This window comes from Cyanistes caeruleus, chromosome Z (genome assembly GCF_971803275.1).
Source record: "Cyanistes caeruleus chromosome Z, bCyaCae1.hap1.1, whole genome shotgun sequence".
Taxonomy (NCBI): Eukaryota; Metazoa; Chordata; class Aves; order Passeriformes; family Paridae; genus Cyanistes; species Cyanistes caeruleus.
Genome location: NC_141732.1, coordinates 34,013,890 through 34,039,625, shown reverse-complemented (window position 1 = coordinate 34,039,625; position 25,736 = coordinate 34,013,890). Strand labels below are relative to the sequence as shown.

The window sequence follows — 25,736 nt, the reverse complement described above, 5'->3', positions numbered from 1 at the left end:
AGATTCAAGCCTACTTCAAATGTAGTAGCATCTTGAAGATTTGAAGAAGACAGTATCTTGAAAATTTTCCTTAAGCCAAAGATAAGAATGTCACAAGGATAATTTCCCTATTACAAAGCTACTTATGTGCTGTGCTGAATTCCTGACACAGAACAGGCAAAGGTAATTTAAATAGTTTTTTCTTCTGTTTCTTGTCTTTTGCAAAGAGTAAAAGTAAACTCCAGTATAATTTTAGTGTCTTCTGAGATCTCTGCAGGGTGTCTTCCCAAGTCTTCATGAATGGGATATAAAAGTCTTCAGGAAAGAGAAAGAACATTTTAATGTGGAGAAATTTTTTGAACAGAAATCATGTTTTTCCCCAAGAAACATAAAATATCATGCAAAACATTACTTTGAAAAGACACTTGCTGCTCTTACAGGTTAACCCAAGGGAAGGCTCAATGGGATCAGATGGAGGACTCACCAAGGAATGAGAATGGCAGTGTTTGTTCAAAAGTAACAGACCTTTCAGATCTTTGGTTTAGAGCCAGAGACCTGTGAGGATTTTGCAAGAGAAAAAACTGCAGTGAGCAACCAGCCCAGCACCTTATGTTGTTTTGAGGCATACCAATGCATTCTGCAGTAATGAAAGAATTAGGAACTGCAGCCCTCCTTTTCTGCTGTTAACTTTATGCATTTCTCCTGCTACAACAGAACCTACCATCTGGTCTCACAAGGCACTACTTACAATTTAATAATTGCATTTATTTTTTTTTCTAATTTTTTATTCTCTGCATGGTGGATGAGTATTGAGGAACTTACAGAAATGGTCAGTTTTAAAGACCACCACAGATTCTTTCCGCAGAAATAAAACTATGCTCAGAAGACTGCCATTCTCCTGACTTCCAGTCCAGTGCGATGCAAATCTTGATCAACAGAGGGAGATAGAGCATAACTTATCAACACATTTCTCAGGCCAGTTCAAGTCAGTTCAAGTCTTCCACACGAAACTCAAGGGATTTAGCAAATCTAATCGTTTTGCACTGATGTTCATAGTTACTGTGTCTTAACTGCTCATCATACATATAATAGTACACTCTCCGGACATCAAAGAGCTTCTTTGGGTCTCGATGCCACAGCAACCCTTGCTGCTGTGTACTTTGCTCAGCATTAGGCGTGGAAAGCTGAAGCAGGAGTCTGTGCACGTTGCAATCAAGGACATTGTGAGGAACGGAGGATGCCTGGGAAGTGAGGTAGGATGCTCGCAGAGAGCTATCCTGGGAAACGAGCACTCTGGTTTCCCCAGGGACCTTACCTCCTGCCAGATCCCCATGCCCTCAGCAGACCCACTCCTGAAATCGGAGTCAATCTAGTTCTTAAGCAGAGGCATCAATCCACAAGCAGCTTCCTTGCATAATGATGGAAAGAAGGTCTCTGAAATGCCTGGGTTTTTAAAACTGGGATATATTACAATCCTCTTGACTTACAGAATGAAAATGCAATTACCCATGGAAGTCCTGCTGCCCCTTGTCCACTCTACCGCAGCAATCCACATGCTGCTCGGGCTCACGCTGTCTGGCATCAGGTTTACACAACAAACCACACCTGAAGGCTTTTGCAAAGCTCCCTAATGACCTTTTCAGCCTTTTGAGAAGAACAGTACTTTCTTTATTTACTGTGAAAACAGAGAATCACGGAAAAAATTCGTTTGGAAAGGACCTTAGACATGATTGAGTCCAGCCTCTGACCACCTTGTCAACCACACCATGGCACTAAGTGCCACACCCAGTCTTTTCTTAAACACCTTCAGGGGTGGGTCACCAGGGATGGTGATTCCACCACTTCCCTGGGCAGCCTATTCCAAGGCTCAATCACTCTTCCAATAGACAGAAGACTTCAGAAAAAGGAACGGAAGGATATTAAATACTTGAGTGTAAAAGTGGACTAGAGAAGAGTAGAAAATGAAATGTCAGCGCCTTCCTCCATGCCCTTCCTTCCGCCCCTGCCATCCCCTGTCCACCACTGGGAACAGGACAAGCTCAGCGGCCTTGTGTTGGCAGGCTTTAGAAAGCAGGAATCTTGTGCTGAGCCAGTACCTGTCAGTCTGTTTGAGAAGGGCACATCCACACGGTGAGGGGAGAGGTTTGCGTCCGGAGTTGTCAGGTTTAGCAGCACTTCCCACTGCGGGCTCTTTCTGCCCTGTAGCAGGACTGCCCCTTCGCTAAGCCTCCTCCTCTGATGTTCACCTGCCTAATTCGTTTCCTAAAAGCTTCCAGAAGTGTTTCTATATTTTTTTTAAAAAACCCAGGATAGGGTTATACAGCCTATAAAAGCTCGTTCAGATTTTTCTGGGGACAAGAGGGAAGAGAAGATAGGATGATGCGTTTACTCCTATTTCTTCGCTGTGCTTTTTCTCACCCTGGCAGCCGCACAAACGGGCTGGTTACAGCCTTTACAGCCGTATGCACGGGCATATGATTAGCTGGGCTCGGGGCGACGGTCCCCTTTTTATTTTGCTGCGGACAGACGCAAGCGGAAAGCAGCGTTTCCCTTCGGGAGCGCTTTCGGTTTCCATTCTTCAGCCGCGCTCAAGTTTCCTTTTCCCGTCGCTCCCGGCTCGGGGGCGGCTCCCACTCAGTCCCTGCCAGCTGTCTCGTACCTGGGGTGGGCTCCGCGCACGCAGCCGGGACCGCGGCACCGGGATCGGCACCGGGATCGGCACCGGGATCGGCACCGGGATCGGCGCCGGCCTCGCCATGACGGCGGAGGAGAAGCAGAGCCTGCGGTGCTTCAGGCGGTACATCGAGAGGATCCTGAACCCCGTGCACATCCTCGGCAACATGACGGACTGGCTGTCCGACGGTGAGAGCCGGCCCCGGCCCGCCCCCCCCCCCCCCGCCCCTGCCCCTTCGCCCCTCACTGTGTGTGCTGGCTTCTCGCTAGAGGTGAAGGAGAGGGTCCGAAAGGAGGAGGAGAAGGGGGTGACGGCGGCCGCCGCGCTGTTCCTGGATGCCGTGCTGCTGCTGGAGGCGGAGGGCTGGCTGCGGGGCTTCCTGGATGCCCTGGTGGCAGCAGGTGGGTGGCACTCCCCGGCGGGGCTGTGTCGCTGTTCCCCCGGGTTCTCCCGGGACCGGCTGGGGCGCTCCGCACGCCGCGGTTCGGCTGCCCGTGCTGACACAGCGGGCCGGGTGCCGTAGGAAAAGGCAGGCTGGCAGGCTGGAAACAAGCCTGCTGGGATGTGAAGAGGCTGGAACAATTCTGACGATGGAGAAAGAAAGCCTCGTTGACAGGAGGCTTGTCTGTCTCAGAGCCTTTAGAGAAGAAACAATAGTACCATTGTTCTCACCAAATACAAAGGAAGGAGGCTAAATCCTCTGAAACAGAAAGCCAAATGGGTTTCAGGAAGTGAGTGAGGATTGACTGATAGCATGGGATAACTTAACAACAGAGCCTTAAACGACTTTTTAAAAGATTTTAAATTACTCAGTGGCATTGAAAGCCTTCTGTTTCAAGAAGTAACCAACCATTCGTAACCAGTTTATAACATGACTGTTCCACAGTAGCTATAACTACTTGATGTGTAAGTTCCTAATCCAGTTTCCTTTATGAAATGGAATCTTATGAAAAGATTGTGAAGGCATAAAATGAGCAGCATCTGCCAGCTTTCTTCTATACATGTATATTGTATCATAGATTCTTGTTGATAATTTATTAGATTTGTTGAATCCTACAATCTCATGCCGTAAGATACTTTTGTTTTCATTTCCTCACCATTAATTGGGAATAACTATCTCAGTGAAAAAATATTACAAAGTTTCTTATCACTTGGATGTAACCCACTCATACCTTAAAGCAAGCACCAAGTCCAGAGCAACCTTTTACCAGTCTGTGATAATGCTGATTTCTGAATTGTGGAACTATCTACTTTGAACCTGCTAGTAGAGTTCAGTTTGGTGTATCTACAGCAAAATAAAAAAAACTGAGACAGTTAACCTGATGATTCAAAGTGTTATCCCAATTACTTGTTAATTGGGACAGAGACTAGAATTTAGAATTTCTCTTCTTTTTGGCAGATGCAGGGATAAGTAATACTTATACTTCATACTAGACATTATGGTGGTAAGTATCCACACCACTCTCCTGCTCCTCTAAAAGGAATTAAGAAGTTAGGCAAATTCCTTTGGGAGTTCCTCTGATCTGCTTTTTTCCACTTTGGAGGCCTACACGGCAAATGGCACAAGTCCTTAAAATATGTTTCCCTGTCACTGTCTGTTCCAGGACAGTATTTTCAACTATTTGATCACTATCTAGGTTGCAGGTGTCTGTACTGCTTTCTGTCAGGGACTGGCTAGAATCCAGTACAGGAAGGATTTTTGAAGGAGAGTGGAGTCAAGGACAAGAGTAAAAGATAAAATGCTGGTAAATAAAAGAAAAGGCAACCAAAGCATCTTGCGATTCTGAGTGGTGTCCTTTGCTCTGGGAATCCTGCGGAAGAGCATCATGGAATTCAAGAATTCCAAGGATTGTATAATTGAAAGGCAGGAGTGGATATAGTTGTTTGGGTGATGTGACCTATGACTTAGTGTGGCTCTTCTATTGTTTTTTCAGGTGCTACTGCTCTTTTAGTGCAGGTATTTCATATTAGACATAAAAGTGCTAGGAAGGAAAACAATGACTTTTTAGATAAAATTGTATGTGGTTTGCCTAGATTTTTATCATTTACAGGACAAAATAATTTTAGTTTCTCTAGAGTGGCTGAGAAAATGTCTTTTCAGTTTGTTCCTACCTATTCTAGCTAGAGATTGAATTCACAGTAATGATTTGTCTCTTTTTCTGAAAGGTTACACTGGACTGGCAGAAGCAATTGAAAACTGGGACTTCAGCAAACTGGAAAAACTGGAGCTGCACAGGCAGCTGTTGAAGCGGATAGAAGCAACAATGCTAGAAATTGATCCTGTAGCAATCATGCCATACATAAACACATGCCTGATAGACAGGGAGTGTGATGAGATCCTGCAGGTATGGTAAAATCATGGTATTGGCCTAGTTTTGATTCAGAGAAGTGCTGGCTGCTTCGCTTGTGGGATGAATCAGCACCTGTCTGATAGGTGGCTGGGTGAGGAGGATGGCTGGTCACAGGCCTGCTATAATTTCTGTAATTTTTCTTTTCCTGTTCTGAAATGCAAGGCTCACAGATTTATGGCAGATAGAGTTCATTGCAAGGACTTTGCCAGAGAGAAATTGACAGAAAAGCTCTGTGATATTTCACACCATTTACAAATATTCAAACAAACAGCCTACCTATTACTATAGTCCAACTAAATTTAGTGTGTAACTACACTGGCAGAATTGAAGCTGTACTGGGTAAATGGCTGCACCTTACTCTAAAGCTTTTTATTCATTGAGAAGGAAATGCAGTTTTCAACTGAACATCAAACATCACAAATTCACCTGCTAAGCAAAGAGCAGTGGGTTTGATTGCTCAGAACCGACAGCAGTTTCTGTTTGCGGTGTGCGCAGATCAGTGAATACAGAAGCAAAGCGGCCGGGATAACTAAACTCATTGAATGCCTCTGTCGCTCAGATAAGGAAAACTGGCCCAAAAGTCTTCAGCTGGCATTGGATAATGCAGGATATTACAATGCAAGTGTACTGTGGAATATAAGAGAAGGTAAAATGTGAATTGTTTTTATGATATTCTTTTCCTGTTCTTGTACCAGACAGTAATTTCTTTTTAGGAGAATCAGACTAATTTAGAAGGATACTATCAGAATACTTTGTGGTCTAAAAAAAAAAAAACCTCTTAAAAATTTATTTTAAATGTCTTTTATATAAAATTAAATACAAGTACTATCCTACAAACAGGCAGAAATTAGTCTTTGACTGTTTTTCCTCACAGATGGTTAGTCATGGTACCTTTTTAAGGAAAGGAGACTCAGGCAGCACAGGCTCTGAAGGCATAAAAATAGCCAAATAGTTATCTTCTTCCTTCTCTTCTTAACGCAACTTTTGCCATCCTTTTCATTGCTCGAGTTGTGACAGATGCAATATTTTCTGATAAAATATGACTACTAATGTGATAGTCTAGAGAGTGATACACTTGTGTAATCCCCAGAGCAGGTCATATACCTTTTTCTACAAGAAATTGTCCTTACCAAGCGTTTATAATGATAAGCAGCCCTTACCAAGTTATTATGTTCATATTGTGCAAAACTGCAGAATTGTCCCTCATAAGATTTTGCTTCAGTCGTTAAATTTACCTCCTTGAAAAGCACTTCTAGAAGTAACCTGAAGCATAAGAGAATTTAGAGAAGAATACATTATTTTGCTACTAAAAAAGTGATTTTAAATAAACTGGACTATATATGTTCATATCTACATTTGCTGTCCCTAGGTGCTTATTTGAATTGTTTTTTTAGTTAGCAACAGGGATAAGCTATGTTTAAGTGGCTTCTTAAACTGTATTTCTTATTTTGAATTTTTTTTTATTACTGCAGTCAAAGGGTGTAATTTCTTAACTGGAGAATTAACTATTATATATGCATAAAGTTGTGTACATAATTAATAAATTTATTAAAATATAGGTGAAATAATACATAATAGTAATACCTACACATACATAGATATTATTTTATGTAGCTGGTGGCTATACGTATTATTTGTTGACAGTTACATTTTTTAAGTTAAAATTATCACTGTCTTTTGGGGCAGCTTCCTCTGACATCCAGCTCAGCAAAGCCAAAGTCAGCCTACTGAAGAAGCATTGTCCATATTGGAAACATTTTACTGCTGGCAGTTAAGAGGAGTTGGTACCAGAAATTAATGGCAGATATTGTGTGCTTTCTGGAGCTGGATTGATATGCAGATGTGCTCTTTCTCCCCCTCCAAAAGCAGTCCTTTGTGATCATCATATGTTGTTTGCAAAGAGACTCTTCATGCAGGGCCCAGGAATGGTTCTTTGACAAAGTATTAATTATAACACCAAAGAAAATTTCTCTTTTGATCATTGTGTAATATAAAGAATAGAGATATTCTTACAATTTCTAGGTCCTTTCAGTAGGTGGGGAGAAAAGGAGAACAGAATCTTGAATTTACGAAGCTTCTTTGGATTCATAAGAATTTTTCATGCTTGTGGTTAATGTCCGTGTTACACTTCTTGTCATTAAACACAGAGGATAAACTTTCCTCCCAGTGTGTTGTCTCCTTTGTTTATTGGAAGTTGTTACACATGTGAATGTGTTGTTTAGAATCTTCTAAAACCAAGATTCTCAGTGCTATCCATCTGCTTTGAAAGGAGCCTGTGTGCACCATCATTTTATGTAGTCTTTTTCTTCCAGCAACCAACTCCTTCATTTGTCATCACAACAAATATGTTTTAAAATCATAAGGATCTATAACATGGCTTTTTTTCCGTTTATATAGATAATGGCAAAGATGTGGATAGTGAAATGACAGATGCCTCTGAGAATTACTTTGAAACCATGGTGACTTTTTCTGAAGAAGCAGAATGTGATAATCTCAGCAAAAATCTCTCTTCGGTTTCAGGTAGCTCTTAAGAACTTAAAAGTTTGTGTTTGATATTTTCAATTTGCTTAGATTCCTGAAAGACACAGATGTAGTGTGCCACAATGGAAGGTACTGAGGAATTAGTACAAATCTCTGACTTGATTTACCTGTTTTCTGTATTAATGTTCAAAGGATCTTATGCTGGGCACTGGAAATGTATGGGGTTGCCCCTCACTTATCACATTTCTAGTGAAGAGTTGTTCTGTCAGCACATTATCAAAAAAGATCCCCTAACAACAGCCTGTTGTTTATGCACCTCTTCTCTGATATAATTAATTCACACATGATCTGATATTAACCAGTTTAGAGAACTGAATGTGTCTGCAAGGGATCTGTGCAGTGGCTGTCATGGCAAATTTTGCTCCACCAGTAGTTTCTAGTTCCTGTTCCTAAAGTCCAAACACTCTGACAAGACCACAGTTTAAGAGAGTAATGACTTCAAAAGTCTGTAGAGCAGAAGGCTAAAATAAATCCTATGTATGGATTTGGGGAAAAATAATCCTTTGTGTTTTCATTCTGAGTTGAAAAAAAGACCAGTTGAAGTGAGCGTTGTCAGCCAAGACCTTGAAATGAGTTCATTTTATGAATCACAGTTGAGGGGTAACAAAAAATGTGCCATCAAACTCACACAGAATTCTTATTTGGAGCATCTGTAATGTTCTGTGTAGACTGCAAGGACTCTTTTATCATTTTAGGTAGCAACTGTATGGGGCGCAACATATTTTTTGCATTTTTATTGCAACACTCTTCGCAAAAACATTGTTTTATCCTAGAAAACGTCTATGCATCTCCGTCTGTTTATGAACCAAAGAAGGCTCGGAGCTACCAGATTGAGCTTGCACAGCCTGCTATTGATGGGAAAAACACATTGATTTGTGCCCCCACAGGTAAGGGGATAGACATTTCTTAGAAAAATTTTCTTGATGCATATGTCTGTGAAGGATAGGGAATGGTAAAGGTTGAATCAGACTTCTTCAGGCATTTGTTTCAAAGCTGTCTTCCTTGCAGTAGATCCAGATTTACCCTGCAATTAATGACCATGGGCAGCACAGAGGCTGGCAAGACAGACTTGTCTGTTGGCATGTCAGTGCTTGTATTCAGCACACTCAGCATTCGTTTCCATGTTCTGACTTCTGCTTTCTCACTCCTCAGTGTGGATTTTTCAGTTAAAGCCAGTCACTAATCTTTGCAGATATTTAAGAAATTTGTCTTGCAAGTTGAAGGGAAAACAGGATGAGTTAGCCTCAGGCTCCCCTCTCTTCTCTACTGCAATGCCTGCAACATCCAGACAGCCTAATTTTCCCCTGAGCCCTGGTGAGGCAAGTGGGATAACAGAGGCAGGGACAGAGGAGAGCTCTGGAGAGCCTGCACAGTGAGCCTGAGGGCCAAAGGAAAGCAAGTGAGAGAGGACGGAGGCTGTATGAGGAAGGATGGAAGCTGAAAGGGTCTGGTGTCTATACATAGTCTGATTTGATGTGAGAGCGTGTGCTGAGAGTGAAAAAAAGACTTAGTGATTTCAAAGAATTCAAATACAACTGCAAATGGATTTTAGTCCCCAGTGACTGCCCAATTTCCTTTACAGACTGAGACTGTGAGAGAGAAAGGGATGATCCCCCACCTGAGTAAGCAACATACTTGTGTTTAAATCTGTTCCAAATGTGTTCAAGTCTGGAAGAGTAACAGCCCCATTGTCAGCTCCCCTTTGTAACAAGGCATTTAGATGAGACAAGCTACTGCTTACAGATGCACCTTTTCGTACTTGTCCTTTACCTTTCATGTTTTCTGTTTGAAGGATCTGGAAAAACTTTTGTGGCACTTATGATTTGTGAACATCATTTGCAAAACATTCCATCAGGACGAAAGGCAAAAATTGTCTTCCTTGCAACCAAAGTGCCAGTGTATGAGCAACAGAAAAATATATTCAGGCAGCATTTTGAAAGAAGTGGGTAAGTGTAATTCTACCTGGTGGCTCCCTCCACAGAAGATAAACTGCCCTATAGGTCAACTGTGGCTAGGGCAAGATGTAGTGGGTGTGCTGGTGAACAAGAGAGCTTGACAGTGTTATCAGGATGATGTACAGCTGCAAGAATGGCATTGCCGTGGCAGATTTTTTTTGGAAAATCTGAAGTCTGGTTTTGGAGAGTTCATTGTAGCACATCTATGGAAATGGTGGAAGTATTTCTGTACATAAAGGGTGGGGTGTGTTCTCTCTTGAGACTACTTTCACACCTGCTTCCAAAGCTGATGCATTTCCTGGCAGCAGCAGTGAGGTTCCTCCTGCCGTTCTCTGTCTCTCTTCTCTAAATGGAAGAACTTCTTTGTTTTTTCCAACCTCTAGTCAGAAAATGATAGTTCATGTCTCAGTCAAGACTGCAGATTGCTTAGAGGGTCATTAACAATCTTACAAGAACTTATAAGATTATATCTTATAAGAACTTATATCTTCTGATTTTGAGGGAACTGGTTACTGAACATCCACATATGTCTCCTTTTTGCTATGGGAAGAGGAGGCTGCTGGGCAGAAAGAGTCCCATGACGTCAGGCATGTACACAAAAGGGTTGTTACATGTGACAAATGCAGCTTAAATGTACAACTTAATCATTCCTCAAATATGATGTATTTTTGTTAATGGTAGTTGAAGATTCAGTTATTTACCCTCAGCTTTTTTTTTTTCCCCCTCAGTTTCTGTGGTCAAACTGCCAGCTTTAACTCTTTGACATTTAAAACTTAGTAACTGCCTTTCAAGCTTGCTGAAAAGTCCATTTTTCTAGCTTTCCTTGTCCTTCAAGATATCCTTTTTCATACCATTTCTTGCATATTCTTTCCAGATACTCTGTTCAAGGAATTTGTGGTGAAACAGTTGCAAATATCTCTGTAGAAAATATTATACAGGACAATGACATCATTGTGATAACACCCCAGATTCTTGTGAATAGCATGGAGAAAGGGGTCCTTAGCTCCCTCTCCATCTTCACTCTGATCATATTTGATGAGTGCCACAACACTACAGGCAACCACCCTTACAATGTGTTGATGACCAGGTACCTGGATGAAAAATTTGACTCCTCTGCAAACCAGCTGCCTCAGGTAAGGCCCAGCCCATCAGGGGTGGAAACGTTGGAGGAAAGTGTTCTGCAATGTAGTCAGCAAAGTCTTGCCTTTTGTGCTGATCCAGTTCAAACTCCCCTTTAACAATGGCTGCAAGTGGAAATAGTAGAATCTGGAACATTTTTTCATTCTTGGACATTTCCAGGCTTTTTTTCCCATGTCACATCTTCCCTGCAGCTGCCAAGAAAGACCGATCAAACATGACAAAGAGTGGAGTACTTGAGAGCAAACAGAAGAGCTGAACTGTGAGGAAAGCATGCAGTTTAGTAATCCCCTTGTTACCTCGCTATTGCTGTTTTCTGCTCTAGAAAATGGGGCCACTGCCTCTGCTGGTCTGAGGTTTTCATCCAGCTGGGAAGACACCTCTGAATGAATGCAAAGGATGGGTCTGGGTTGGGTTATAGATTTAAGTATCTTTAAGTTTAACCCACTTTCTGATTGGATTTAAGTTTATTTATTTATTTAAGTTTATTTTAAGTTTAAATACTCTAAGTTTGAGTGCCTTGAAGAGGGCATGAGTACGTACAGGTATTGGGTCTTAGGATTTTGTGCTTGTTTACTTCTGCTGCCTGTTTCGTTTCCATGTTTTTGACGATGGTGGCAATTTGGTAACAATGTCTCCTGGTTTTATTCCATTTGTGACAAAGGAGCTATTCATGTCTGTGTTTAGATTATAGGTTTAACTGCTTCTACTGGAGTTGGTAATGCCAGGAGCACTAATGAAGCTGTAGAGCACATCTGTGTCCTCTGCTCCTACCTTGACATACAGACCATATCCACTGTCAGAGTGAACAAAGAAGATCTGCAGAGGTTTGGAAACAAGCCAGAAACACGTAAGCACACTTCCTTTTTATTTTCCTATGAGTTGCAAAGCACTATGATTATGGCAGCTACCCAATCCCCCTTTTTTTTAGATTAAGTTAAAACTTCAAACTAAGCTAGGGCTTTGCTTCCTACTAGCTTGAAAGAAGTTTAGTTTTGCAATCTCCTACAGTAAGGCAGTGCCCACTTGGATATATTTTCTCTTTGCTGTTGATGCACCATCTCTAGTTTTTGTTCAGTTCTGCCAGTGAGGATTTGGAGCTGTTTTTTTCTGTGCACCTGCAGTGCTTATTAACAATAAATTTGATTATGATTGCATGGAACACCATGTGTAGCATTCTTCTAGACAAGAATTTGTTCTGTGCTTCCTGAGGAAATGTTTTACTTACTCAGCACTGACTTACGTTTCTCTTCTCTAGATATCAGATGGGTTAAAATGCGGGCTCAGAATCATTTTGCAGACATTATCTCAGGTCTGATGTCTGAGACGGAGGTGTTGATGAGGAAGATCTATTCAGCGGGTAAGATGCTCAAATATGCTTGTATTGCAGTTCAGTATTTGATTAAATCAGAGTGAATCCTTATAGCTGCTAGGACACTCTTTTCACTTCCTATCTCCTTCATTTTTAGTTGCATTTAATCAATATTCCCTCAATAAGAGATTACAGATAAGAGATTCAACTATTTTCCTGTTATACCTGATTTGTTTGACAATCATAAACATTTTTGCTTGAATTTCAGCCTGTTACTTGCAACTAAAAACAGTGTGCTTTTGACAGCGTCAAATCCTTCTGAATTTAAAGAATTGGAAACAAAAGGGCTTGCATTCAAAATGCAGTGGGCTGGATTTCATTGATGAGAGATATCTGTATGTTCTTATTTAAACATTTCTCCAAATCCTTCACACCCAATCTGTCTCTGTTAGGAAAATAAGAAATATCACAGTGGTATTACTCTCAATGTTGTCATTTTTTCTGTACAGCAGAAGTTAATTTTCACACTTGCTGCTCTGACACTTCTCATGTTTTCTCTTGTTTCTGAGCTGCACTTGGAGATTGACACATTTCTAGGGTTGCCCTGGCCACCTTTTCTGGTCAGCATTCTGTCCTCTTTATTCTTCCGGGTACTCCAATTTCCACTTTTTACCAGGTCTCCACTATTTTCCTTTGAAAAGCCCTTGAGGTAATGTTTCAGTAGGAACTGTGCAACATGAACATCACTGGAGAGAGGATATGGCTGCCCAAGAAAGGAAGGAAACAACTGCCAGTAAGGTTCCAGCTTCAGGAGCTACTCTGATGGGAGGGTTTGCAGAGAGGATATGCATGATTGTGAAAACAGGTCTCAGGATCATGAGGTTAATCCTATAACCCTTCAGAAATTAATTTATCTTTTCTGCTTTTGCTGAGTTCCTAAGTGGTGTCCAGTAAGTGACTTTTAGAAAAAATTGGAGAGCAGAAGGGGGTACAAAGCAGAGACCCATTAATGGATATGTTCAGGATCAGCCTTGGTCTCTCCAGCTCTGGACTGAAGGACGTTGTCTGTGCTTAGACTGGCTTTTGTACACTGACTGCAGTGCCTTAAACCTGTTTGCCTCAGTTCTAGATTTCCCCCCTGCTCTCCACTTCCCAGATATTTGAGAGCGAACTATATTCTGGGGGAGGAAGGGAGAATTAAAACCCCCACACAACCAAAGGAAAAAACACAACAAACCGACCCCAAACCCAAGAAGCCTGATCAAAGAACAAAGACAAAAAGATTCTCAAAATGCATGTTACATTAAGCAAACACTTCTGAAGCTTATTTTGCATCACAGTTCCTCTTGCATGAGTGGCAGTGGCTGCCCTTCTGTGGACCCTGTGGTTACTGAAGCCCTTGAAGCACTCAGGCAGAGTATGGATGCAGCAAACAGCTACTGCCTAGTTCTGCCTCAGGGACAGCCCCTTGGGCAATACACTTCTGGACTATTTAATGAATGACTATAAACTATTGAGTAGCTGGTAATTCAAGGAACAATGTACGTGCTACGATTTTTATGAATACTGTAGGCTTTTTACAGGATAAATGAGCTCTAATTTTATTACTAAAGTCACTGCAGATGTGTGTATATACACAGATCCTCGGTTGAATTGTACTGGGTTAATTTTGTGCTATCATCTGGGTATATATTTGGTATATATAGGGAGTGAAGAAAACAGAGCCAGACTCTTCACAGGTGGTTCCCAGAGGCTGGACAAGAGGCAGTGGGCACAACAGAAATATTTAAGTAACAGGTAGAACTTTTTTGCTGTAAGGTGGTCAAACACTTGCCTGAAGAAGTTCAAGACTCTGTCCCTGGAAGTACTTAAAGCCCATTTGAACTGAGTGACCTGCTTCAGGGTGATATGCTTTGAGCAGAGGGTTGAACTAAAGACCTCCACAGCTGCCTTCCGGCCTCAGTGGTTCTGTGATTGTATTGAAAAACTGTTCTTTTGCATAGGCTTTTTAGAGCAAATATTAGTGAGAAACGTGTTATCCTCTAGCTAATGATTTTTATTTGTTATTCAAGATGAACAAAACTTTTTTCCTCTCCTTTAATAGATACCATCTCCCAAATCAACAAGAATTACTTTGGAACACAGAGATATGAACAGTGGATAGTTTCCACTCAGAAGAAATGCAGACTGTTGCAACTGGAAGATAAGGAGAAGGAGAGCAGTATTTGTAGAGAACTTTTCATTTGTACTGAACACTTGCGGGTAAGTGTGCATCCTCTTTCCTTCCCTGCAGAGCCATTCTGTTCCTTCCAATATGGGTATGTTCACCTAGAAGCAGATTTTGAACCAGTTGTTCTGTTTAGAATCATAGAATATACGCAGAGTTGGAAGGGACCCCCAAGGATCATTGGCTCCAGCTGCTGTCCCTGCAGAGGACGCCTTCACTATGAGCCCAAGAGCATTGTCCAAGCACTTCTTGAGCTCTCTCAGGCTTGGTGCTATGACCACTTCCCTGGGGAGCCTGTTCTAGTGCCCAAACCATTCTCTGGGTGAAAAACCTTGTCCTGATATCCAGCCTAAACCTCCCCTGACTCAGCTTCAGGCTGTTTCCATGAGTCCTGTTACTGGTCACCACAGTGAAGAGATCTGTACTTGCCTCTCCACTAAGTGAGGATGTTGAAGACTGCAACAAGCTGACACAGGCTAAGGCATAAGGCATGTAAGAGTTGTCTCTGTGATACTCATCAGGGGCAAATCAGTGAGAGGAGACTTCACAGTGCTTGTGTTGTCATGGAAATGGAAGAACACCACAAATTTGCAACACTTAATCTAGCTAAATAAAATTTGCGTTCATCCCACGCCATGGAAGATGAGCTCTAAATGCGTGTGTCTTTTTCCATGCAGAAATTCAATGATGCTCTCATTATCAGTGAAGATGCCCGCATTGAAGATGCTTTAGCCTACCTAAATGAATTTTTCACAAATGTGAAAAATGGACCATATACAGAGTTAGAGAAGCAGCTGACGGAGAAATTTCAAGGTATTTCCCACAGTACCTGTGAGAGTTGCTGGGGAAAAGAGAGCTTATGGTAGGATGGTCCAGGTGTTTTCTTCAGAGTAAGTGCAGTTGTTTTTCCAGAAACCACACTTTCCAGAAGATGTGGTGACTGCATGGGTGCAAGTGCAGTGTTAAGGCAGCTGAGGGGGACTAAATTTCTGGGGCTGTAAGCTTCTAGTGCAGAAGCTGATGAAATAGTAATAGTTGTAGCTAGATGTTGTAGTAAGTTCTTACATGCCTGGCTCTGAGATAAGGCAGCAGTGCCCTTATGGCTGTGCCCCACAAGTAGGGGGATGGTCTACAATCATGAATGCTGCTAGCATTAGATAAGCCAACATACACTGCTCAGTGCACTGCCTAGCCTCCTGGCTAGTCCCATTCTTCTGGGGAGAAGCAGGTGTACCCTTCTCATTGGAAGTTAGCACATTGTCACTGTGCTCTGACTTCCAATTTAGTGAGCAGTGGGCTATATTCAAGCCTGTGGTCTGGTGTGTTGCCATGTTGACTGCAATTTTTAATCACTGGGTGGTCTGCCCTTGAGTGCCAGTTGTTTTCTAAGAAGAAATAGCGCAAGAGGTAAGTTTGTTTTGTTGCTGTCCTTTGATACACAGTATATCTCAGAAGTTCTCTTGTCAGTTTGATGCAAAGTGTGAGATATTCATAATTTTGTTTTTTTCTGGGGATTGTGTTGCATTTAAACCAACAGATTTCCCTGCTTGCATATGAAAGCATATTATTTCAAACAGAACAGAACACAGAAGAAGCTAAAAGAGAGTGTGTGTGCTGTTTGAAAGTAGGTTTGTGTGGAAACTCTGCTTTCTGCACTAAAAAAGGTAAATTTTACAAGAAACCTTTTTTATTTTTTCTTTCAGAGAAAGAGCTAGAGCTCACTGCTCTTTCAAAAGACGAGTCAAATGAGAATCCAAAGTTGGAAGAGCTCACTTGCATCCTGGACGAAGCATACCACTATAACCCAGAGTCTCGCACTATTCTCTTTGCCAAGACAAGAGCCTTAGTAGCTGTACGACATTTTCTTTTAAAACTCCTAAAATGGGAAGCGGGGAAAAAAATTGCCTCATCTATTACCCTTCCCATTTTGATCTGAAATAGAAAAATGTGCATGTATTTGATATTTTTATTATACTGTGTCCACCTAAGCCCTGATGCTCTGAGGCAGAATGAGTGACAGGTTTTTTTCTTTTTCTGAAAACTACAGTACAGCTATGGTGTCCTTCATGACATTTAACTACATGTTGTAGTTGATCATCAAGCCATCAGATTTTTACTTTAGGTCTAAAGTCAGTTACAACAAGATGTGTTTTAAGGGTTTTGGTTTTCAGGTATAGTGGTGTTATGAATCGGCAGCTTTACTGCGTTACAGGCTGCACATCAGGAGATATTTATATATTTCTCAGAGGATTCCTATAGACCTAAAGAAGGTCTGTGCCCTAACACCTGTTTTTGATCAAGAAAAAGGAAAAACTTTGTGCTGCAGATGTTTTCTGGACTCTTCGTATCACTGGTCTATTTCATACTTGCCTGTGATCGAGGATCTAGGCTGGATGATGCTTTTTTTCCCTTGCAGTACCTTGATCGAAGAAAAGGTTTGTGCTTTAAGTTAATGTTCTCCTAATCACTAACATGAATAGATTAAAACATTTACTGCAAATATCAGCTGTCTCTGTCTACTGTAAACAGATTTATCAGCTGAACAACCAAGTCCCCCTTTTTATCCTTTTCATCCAGACATGCTGGATGAGTTGCAAATCAGAAAAAATTGAAAGCAGGACGAAGTCCAAACTAACAACACCAAACATCAGCTGGCGGCTTTCCATGTTTAGATTTAAAAGCCTACAGTAGCTTGGCTGAATTTTGTTCTTCTGTAAGAGCAGTTTGAACATGCTATTGTCACTGTGTAGCAGAAGTCCAGTTTGTAAATAGCAACTACTTTCTTTTGATGCCAGAGATGTAGCATTCAGTGACCTGTTAGTTTATTAGAGAAAAATACAAACTTTTTAGCAGTGAAAGGCTACTTGCTCTCTAGCCAACTTTGAAGTTGCAGGAGTAGGAAAAGGGGAAATCAGTCTGGCATGGTTTAATCTGGCATCATGGTGTGACCCTTGCTTTCTTACGTATTAAAAAATATTCTCTCCTGACAAGGAGAGTTACACCTTGCTTTCTGCTTATGGGTCTTCTTTTGGAAGCATTGAATGACTAGGCAAGCATAGGAAAGATCTGCCTACCTCAAACTAGCATTTCATCTGCACAGGAAAGCTAACTCCGAGATTTGTTTTCCAGGCTTTGAAGAAGTGGATAGAAGCAAACCCTGTACTTAGCCACATAAAGACAGATGTGTTGATGGGTAAGGGAAGAAGAGATCATAAAACAGGTACGCAGATTTGCACTGAGATATGCTAAACCAGTGGTGGCTATGGTGCTAAAGCTGTTCTGCTTTCCCTGTGTTCATATTCTGTGCCCTTAAACAGAGGAAGGTCATGGGGGTTTGCACTTTCATTCTTCCATATCTGGAAGTCCTTGAATGGATCCTAAGGAGATGCTTGCCTTTTCTCTCCAGAATCTTTGGTTAAAGCAGCAGTAATACCATCAGTGATACTTCTCTGCAGGACTATTCTGCTGGTTCAAAAGCACAAAAGAAATTTCACTTCCATAGCTTCTTGTGATTAATTCTCATAATGCCTCTGTTACTTTTGTAGATCCCTCTCTTATTTTGTGTTTGTTGGCAGAAAGACATTATAAGATAGAATGGAAACTACAGCTGAAATTAATTACCTGTGGTTTAAGTTACGAGTTAGCTTGGGTTTTAGCTAACTAAGCTGCATGGGTGTCTCCAGTAAAGATCATCTGGGTGTTGTGTCTAAAATGGTGTTTCCCAAGTTGATGATTTCTGTGTCACATCAAGAGGAATCCCTGGACAGTGGGTATAATGTACACATATACTGCATATATGTATATATATACTTATATTTATAATGCTGCATATCAAACTTGAAGTGTTTTTCCAGATCAAAAGGATGTACTAATTGCTAATCACTTAAGTAAAATCAAATGTAGGTACCTTGCTCAAGGAGCTCTTCAGTGTTTTTCTCCTGACAGTTTCTTGGTACTGTAGGCATGACCCTGCCAATGCAGAGGGATGTACTGGATGCATTCAGAAATGATAAAAACATCAGACTGCTGATTGCTACATCTGTTGCTGACGAAGGCATTGATATTACTGAGTGCAACCTTGTGGTGCTCTATGAATACTTCGGTAATGTCACCAAAATGATCCAAGTCAGAGGTATGGAATTTCTGAGTTTTTACTTTAGAAACCTGTTTTGACCTAGAAATGGACATGAAATGCTGCTAAATACTGCAGTAATATGTGCATGCCTTGTTCCTGTGTGCCTTAGAGCAAAGTCAGGTGAATGATGGGACACGATAAATTAGTTCACACAGCCTAGTCCTTTATGTTGTCTGACTGCTCTTTTGCCAGGGAAATTAGCCATGCTGCACAAGGTTATTGAACTGTTGAGGACTGGTACCTCAAGTAGACAATTACATATATAAGCACAACTGTGGCTAGAAGAACTGTTGTCAGAAATATTACAAATCATTCAAAAAATTTACATAGGACTGCTGCAATGGAATTTCTTGTATTGCCTTGGCTTCTGAAGGCCTTCCCCAGCTGGCTGGTTTATTACCAGCCCAGCTCCCAGGTGTAGGAGGCCTTCGTCTGTGCAGATCTCTAATATTTATGACCAAAACAAAGACACCCTGTTTCTGTCTTCCCTGCCTGTCCACAAAGTCTGTCATGACTCTGGCCTTAAATTTGGTGATTTTACAGTATGGCCAGCGGAGGGGAATGAAAAGCCACACTAAATACTGATTTCTGCTTCACATTCCTGAACAGCGTAAAACTGCCTACTCTTTTAAGGGTACATCTGAAATATTTTATCTTATTTTCCAAGCAATTAACATCATAGTTTATATGTATTATAGTTATATATATAAGTTATATATGATATATATAACTTATAAGTTATATCCATTTTACTTACTTATATCCATTGTACTTACACTTCTTTCAGGGTTTGTGTGTTGTGACCTTCTTATCTGTGTTTTATTGGACCAGAATTGACTTTTATGGAAAGAAAGTGTTTATTATTAAGAAGCCATTAAAGGTGAAAAGAAAAGAGGTTATGTCAATCTCAAATCACATACAATCATGATTTTTGTGGAGTAGAAGCTCAAAAGAAAATGTAAACACTTTTTATAACCAAAATACTGCTAAACTATTATCAGTTTAATGTAATTAAAGATTATTTTAGCTCTGGGTCTGTCTGTGTCACAGCTTTAATAAACAGGCAGGCAGTAGGCACAGTCAGGTAGAACAGAAGGCACTTGCCATTGTCTATGTTTTTGTCAGAACTTTATTTCCAGTTCCTTAAGTTTTTGTGATATATGGGGGTTTTGGGGTTTTTCAGACACAAAAAAGTTGACTGAGATCAACTTTTCTTATATATATATATATATATATATATATATATATATATATACACATATGGGGTTTTTTTTATTTTTTTTTTTTAATGACAAGAAGACAGCAAGATGCTACACCAAAATTTTATTTTAAAGCATGCCTGAATTCAACACAGGGAGGCCACAGAAGCAGGCAATACAGTGCCTGTATGTATATATATATGTATACTGTATATATATACTGGCTAGGGTATATCCATGAGGATACCTGGAAGGGGGATCTTGTTCCCATTTGTTATTGAAGAATGCTCTTCAGAAGCAGCATTATCTGAATCTCAGAACATTGCAAACAAAAGCAGCCATGTGGAAGGCCCTTAATAGTCTTATGGCAGACCGGTCACTTTTGCACATGTTGTTAAGAGTAAGTAAGAGCATAAATGTGTTGCTATATAGGTCGTGGAAGGGCAAGAGACAGCAAGTGCATCCTTGTGACAAGTAAGACAGAAGTGGTTGAGAATGAAAAACTAAACAGTTACAAGGAAGAAATGATGAATGCAGCTATTGAAAAGCTACAGAACTGGGATGAAACAACGTTTGCAAGAAAGGTTTGTGATTTGCATGGTTTTCATACTCAGATTATAAAGGCATAATCTATATCAGCCTTCATCTACCAAGGCTGTATGTAGGGCCAAAGGATAACCCAAGGGAAGTGTTCATTTTACTTGATTTCTGACAAAGGCTAGGTCAGAAGAAAAGGGATAGTATGTACTGTCAGTTTGTGAATATCAACTCTACAGTGAGGTAGAATTTATAATGTGTTGCTTATGAAAAAAGAAAGACTCATGGGTGATGTGAGAGTTGGAGGCTATCTTTGGCACAGTGTATAAAGAAATAGTGATGTTTTGCAGCTGAAAATCAGAGTGGACAAAGCCCGGCTGGATACTTATTATTATATTATTATATATACTTATTATATGGACCACCACCAAGCACTAAAGAAAAATCCCCATTCTTTATTTGACATGGGGGAAACATAGCGACAAAAATGAAGAGAAGAAACTGAGGTGCTTAATGGTTTGTTTGCCTCTGTAAGACTGGTTATCTTTCAGAGGAGAACAAGGCATTAAGCGTCTCAGAATATCCAGCCCCCGAGCTGGAAGACAGAGATAGGGAGCACGATAAAGTTCCCACAATCCAAAAGGAACTGGTTAGTGACCTGCTACACCACTGCAATGCACACAAGTTTATGGAGGCTGATGGGATCCACCTAAGGGTAGTGAGAGGGTTGGTGGAAGAGCTCATCAATCCACTTTCCAGCATTTATCAGGAGTCCTGGATAATCAAGGAGATCCCAGGTGACTGGAGGCTGGTCAGTGTGACCACCCATCTATAAGAAGGACCAGGAAGATCCAGGGAGCTACAGCCCTGTTGCCCTGACCTCAATGCCAGGGAACGTTATGGAGCAGATCATCTTGAATGCGATTACCCATCACATACAGGACAACCAGGGATTAGGCCCACCTGGGATGGGTTTATGAACAGCAGGTCCTGCCTGAGCGCCTTGATTTTCTTCTGTGACAGTGTGACCCACCTAGTGGATGTGGGGAAGGCTGTGCTTGGTGTTTGTCTGAACTTCAGTAAGGACCTTGACACCATTTCCCACAGCATTCTCCTGGAGAAACTGGTTGTTCATGGCTTGGATGGGTGCCCTCTTTGCTGGGTAAACAACTGTCTGGATGGCTGGGCCCAGAGAGTGGGAGTGACTGGAGTTAAATACAGCTGGTGGCTGTGTATCAGTGGTGTTCCCCAGAGCTCAGGGAAGCCTGGAATAAGCCAGTGGCAGGCACTACTAACAAAAAAGCTTTGTACATAGTTCTCCCATAACCCTTGGACTCACAGATCATCCTGTGTTTCCAGACGAGCTTTCAGAGATTAAGCTGTGCAACAAAGGGTACCCAGGGCCCCCTGGTCTTTGTGACATTTCCTCTCCCACCTCCGAGCCTTGGTGCAGTTGCTCCTGCTTTTTCTCAGAGGATTCCGTTTCTGCATTTGGTTCTCAGCTCCAGGCTGTACCTTGTTGCTTCTCTCTCTGCCTGTAGTTTCTGTAGTTTCTCTCTAGCTTTCTTTCCAAACCATGAGATTCCCAGAGCAACAGCGTTAATTCTGCTGCAGGGTCTCACATGAATTAAGTGTTCACACCAACACAGCAGCCTTAAGACCAGAGGGGCCATTGGGGGCTAGAGGGGAGGAAGGAACAAACAGCATAAGTGCTGTCCATCACGTAGTCTCATTCTAGCCCTGCATTCTAAATTGACAAATGTACCCTGTTCTTTCTTGGTGTGAGTTGCCAGAACAAGGTTTGTTTTGTTTTGTGGGCTTTAAGTAACAGGTTCCTAGAGGTTATGTGCCCAAAGTCAGGTTTAGGCTGACATTGGGACTTCATTTCATAATGATCTCGGTTTTTATTTATTTATTGAAGATACATGGCCTGCAAATGAAGGAAAAGATACTACGAGATTCCAGGAAGAAAGAAACAAAAGAGAAAGTAGTGGAAGGGAAGAAAAATCTCTTGTGCGGAAAATGCAAAGCGTATGCCTGCAGTACAGACGACATCAGAGTCATACAGGTATGTTTCTGTACAGAAACACGACCATGACCAAGAGGGAAGCCAGCATCATTGAACTAGTTGCATTGTTTAGCAGTGTGGAAGTGGGCTATTTTGTGCAAACTGGAGGAGAACAGAAATTCTGAGTAAATAACAGTTTAGGAACAGTTGTGACTACTTCTGCAGTATGATATGATATATATGATATATATGATATATATCATATATTGTTCAAGGTGTGCAAATATGGGATACAGTAGGAATCACTTCTGTTTTCCTGAAGCCCTTCTGACAAATTCTGTTGAAAATCCCCTGATATTCAACTACATAACTTCCTAGAGTTACTGCTGGATATTTACTTTCCTGAAGAAGACTCTCTGCTGTTGAGATATTTCTCCCACAATTTCTGTTGACTGAAAATTATCTACACAAAGTACTGGGATCAGCTTACAAACTCCTTGTCTAATGGGACAGTTTGAGTTTTGAAAAGCAAAGTAAACCATGGTTTCATGAGAAGAGTCCTACAGTTTTTTCAATATTATTTTGTTTTCCATTCTGTAGGTGTAGTTGACATTGCTTCTATGCATATCCTAGGGACATTCTGATTGTACTCTTTCTGAGCATGAGTATTTTCTCTGTAGACAAGGCAAAAGAAGGCAATACTCTTTTCAAACAGAAAGTAGTGATCAGGGAGGAGAGGCTTTTCTGAGCACTTTGAGACTTTATTGTTCTGCCTTTTATTCTTTATAAGCTGCTTCTATTTGTGCTGCTCTGAAAAGTGTAGTTGCAATGTGATAAGGCCACAGCTGAGCATTACCATGTGTGCCTTCAGGTCCCTGCCAAATTTTTGTTTGTTTTTACCAGCTGTTTGTGGAATGTAGATGGTACTTACTAGTCCTCTGCAAGTAGCTGGGAATAGCTTGGCTTTGTGAAAACCTGGTTACGTTTCTTTGACATAAAGCAAGGGCTGTCTAAAGCACCTTTGACTTTTACTCTATTTTGTGCTCCTGGCTTATCACATATACCTGTGCAAATAGATCCAAGAGTTCAGAAAACTCTTCAGTAAGTGGTTTTGCTTAGCACTCTGCAAAAAACCCCTCAGTTTTCAAAATAATCCCTACAAGCTGCATTTCTAGGAGGATCTACCATTTTCAGACTCAAGCGCAGATTGTAAATATGCTTTCAAATAAGGCTGTTAATTTCTTTAATCCTTTATTATATGAGCTGTAAACACATACAACTCTTTTGTTAGGGTAATTCATTCTACCACTCTAAAGTAGTCGTATGACCCCTCATGGGCAACAGGAGTCTCTCAAACTCGTCCATTGTCTGAATTACTCTCTTAGTTTCATGGCCATAGCTCAAATACTGCAAACACAGTTTTTAAACAGCTTACTAAATTCAAATATGTGTAAGCTGGTGACTGGGGATACACAGTAAATTCTTTTGGCTTTGACCCAAGCCCAGGCCTGGGTCCTTCTAGTACCTGGTGTTCCATGAATGGGAGGGCGGGGAGGGGAAGAACAATGAGTCAAAAGGTGCTGGAGCCTCCTGGACAATAGCAAGTGCCTTAATAGAGAGAACATGTATTTGAGAAGGGAAGGGAAATGACAGGAAAAAAATGAAGAATGTTGTTTCTAATATTAAGTGTTTCTGGCATGTGTTGTTTCAGGAATCTCATCACACTGTCCTTGGTGATGCATTCAAGGAGCGTTATATAACAAAGCCCCACCGGAAACCGGTTCAGTATGATGGTTTTGAGAAAAAAAGCAAGATGCATTGCCGCAATACTCAATGCCAGCATGACTGGGGGATCACAGTGAAGTACAAGACATTTGATAATCTACCAGTCATCAAAATCAAAAGCTTTGTACTAGAGGATGTTGAAACTGGGACACAAATGGATTTTCAGAAATGGAAAAACATTAATTTTTCTTTGAAGAATTTTGATGAAGAAGCATCCAACTGAATTCAACATTTTAATGGAGATATTGTTCTAGTGCACTATGCTGAAATAGCAGATGGTCAATTTTCTAAAAAAACTTTCATTCTTTCTGCTAGGCCCCTCACCTGCATCTGGATAGATTGTGAAAGGCTGGTAAAGCCACTGAAAAACAGTATTTGCTATATAATGAGATACTTAACCTGAAGTTTCACTAGAAGGACAAATACATGCCTAGCTGTCTAGATCCAAATCATTATGGCTATGACTAACCTGGTCTGAAAAAAAATAAGATCAAGTAGAATGACTGACTAAATATCCAACTTTAGGTGACAGGCTACACTTTCAAGAACTGAGGTGCGAATCAGCATCTTCTTTGCTACTACTAATGTGTTGTTGGACTGCACATCCTTGCAAACAACATGGCTTACTAGCACTTCAGGCACTACTCTAGATACTTCTGAAACTTTAAAAAGTTACTTTTAGTGTTCTAGATGTAGATATATAAAATTGAAAGAAAAGTGTCCAGTAGCTTTACTGTAAGGAAGACACTACATCTCTTGAATCTATCTTTACCAAGAAATGCTTCTGCAACAGTAAGAAATGCAGCAGGGCAGAGCCCTCTTGGGGATTAAAATAGTAACACTTTTTCATATCACTGCACCTTGATCGAGTTGCTGTTGCTCAAGTTGCAACACCCTCCTGTGTTCCTGAGCTGAACAAGCCCTAATAGGGACAAGACAGTGCCCTGGATCATGGGTGGAGGTTCAGTTTTGATGGGGATTAGCACTCACCTGGATAACCTGTCTTATGGACTACCCAGACTTCTCTAAGAAAAACCGAAATCCCTACAGAGTTATGAAATGCTGTACTTGTACAGTCTAAAACACCTGATGATCCTACACATTTTCAAGCTTAGTATTCATTATTTCTAGAACCAAAACCAAATTAATTTTTACTTCACTTTGTGTATTTGACAATGTGGTATGGTATGTATGTGCAAGAATTATGTTACAAAACACTGGAACTAATTAAAAAATAAAAAAAAAAACCAAAACACAATCCTGCCTCCCTTTTTTTAAGAGTTAAAAAAATTAGCCTAAATTTATGAGTTCAAAAACTAAACTGCCTAAATCCTACTCAGTGAGGCTTGTGTTCTTGTAAAGTGTTGCATTAAAAGCAAAAGAACTTTGTAAGCACTGCTTCATGTTCCATCCCAGTCCATGGCTTTTACTGTGAAAGCTGTGTGCACTGTACGGGAAGGCTGGATCTCAGTCCTACAGTAACTTCCTCTGTACTTAGTTTTTACCTAAAAGGAAGCACAGAACAATGAATAAAGATGATTTATGTTTAGATAATGCCTCCCCTCCAAAAATACTAGGAACAAAAAACTTTTGAAAAAGGCTGGTTTAGCACTGTCAGATTAAAAGTAAATGGAAAAATCACAGTTCTTAAGTATCAAATTGCTCTGTGAAAAGACCATCTGCTTTGGGACTCTTTGCATAAAAAAATAATCAGTCCAAAATTCCAGTTTATGGTAGTAACTACTGGGAAGTTGAAATTGGAAAGTTTTGTTATTTTCATAGTCTTTGAACACAAGGATTTCAGACTAAACTCTACAACCTCTCTTGGCAATCTCCTCCCATCAGCGCTTGGTCCCTCAGAGTGAAAAAGTGTGTTCTGCTGTTCACAGGAAACGT

The 25,736-nt window shown here is 40.9% G+C and overlaps 1 protein-coding gene across 1 annotated transcript; it reads left to right on the top strand.

Moving 5' to 3' along the window:
• The first annotated feature begins 2,359 nt into the window (after positions 1-2,359).
• RIGI (RNA sensor RIG-I) lies at positions 2,360-25,098 on the top strand. Its single transcript, XM_086866651.1, has 18 exons — positions 2,360-2,841; positions 2,923-3,054; positions 4,820-4,998; positions 5,500-5,650; positions 7,402-7,524; positions 8,319-8,432; positions 9,338-9,491; positions 10,375-10,633; positions 11,325-11,487; positions 11,896-11,997; positions 14,054-14,211; positions 14,854-14,989; positions 15,880-16,028; positions 17,306-17,396; positions 18,138-18,308; positions 19,943-20,094; positions 21,969-22,115; positions 23,767-25,098. Exons 1-18 carry the CDS (start codon positions 2,442-2,444, stop codon positions 24,061-24,063), a joined length of 3,078 nt encoding a protein of 1,025 aa, XP_086722777.1. The 5' UTR covers positions 2,360-2,441; the 3' UTR covers positions 24,064-25,098.
• Positions 25,099-25,736: the final 638 nt, after the last annotated feature.

Coding starts and splice junctions, on each gene's coding strand:
- RIGI (XM_086866651.1), top strand. CDS start 2,442: ATGCACGGGCATATGATTAGCTGGGCTCGGGGCGACGGTCCCCTTTTT. Junction 8,433..9,337: donor ATTGATTTGTGCCCCCACAG/GTAAGGGGATAG, acceptor TTCTGTTTGAAG/GATCTGGAAAAACTTTTGTG. Junction 18,309..19,942: donor CAAAATGATCCAAGTCAGAG/GTATGGAATTTC, acceptor GTTGCTATATAG/GTCGTGGAAGGGCAAGAGAC.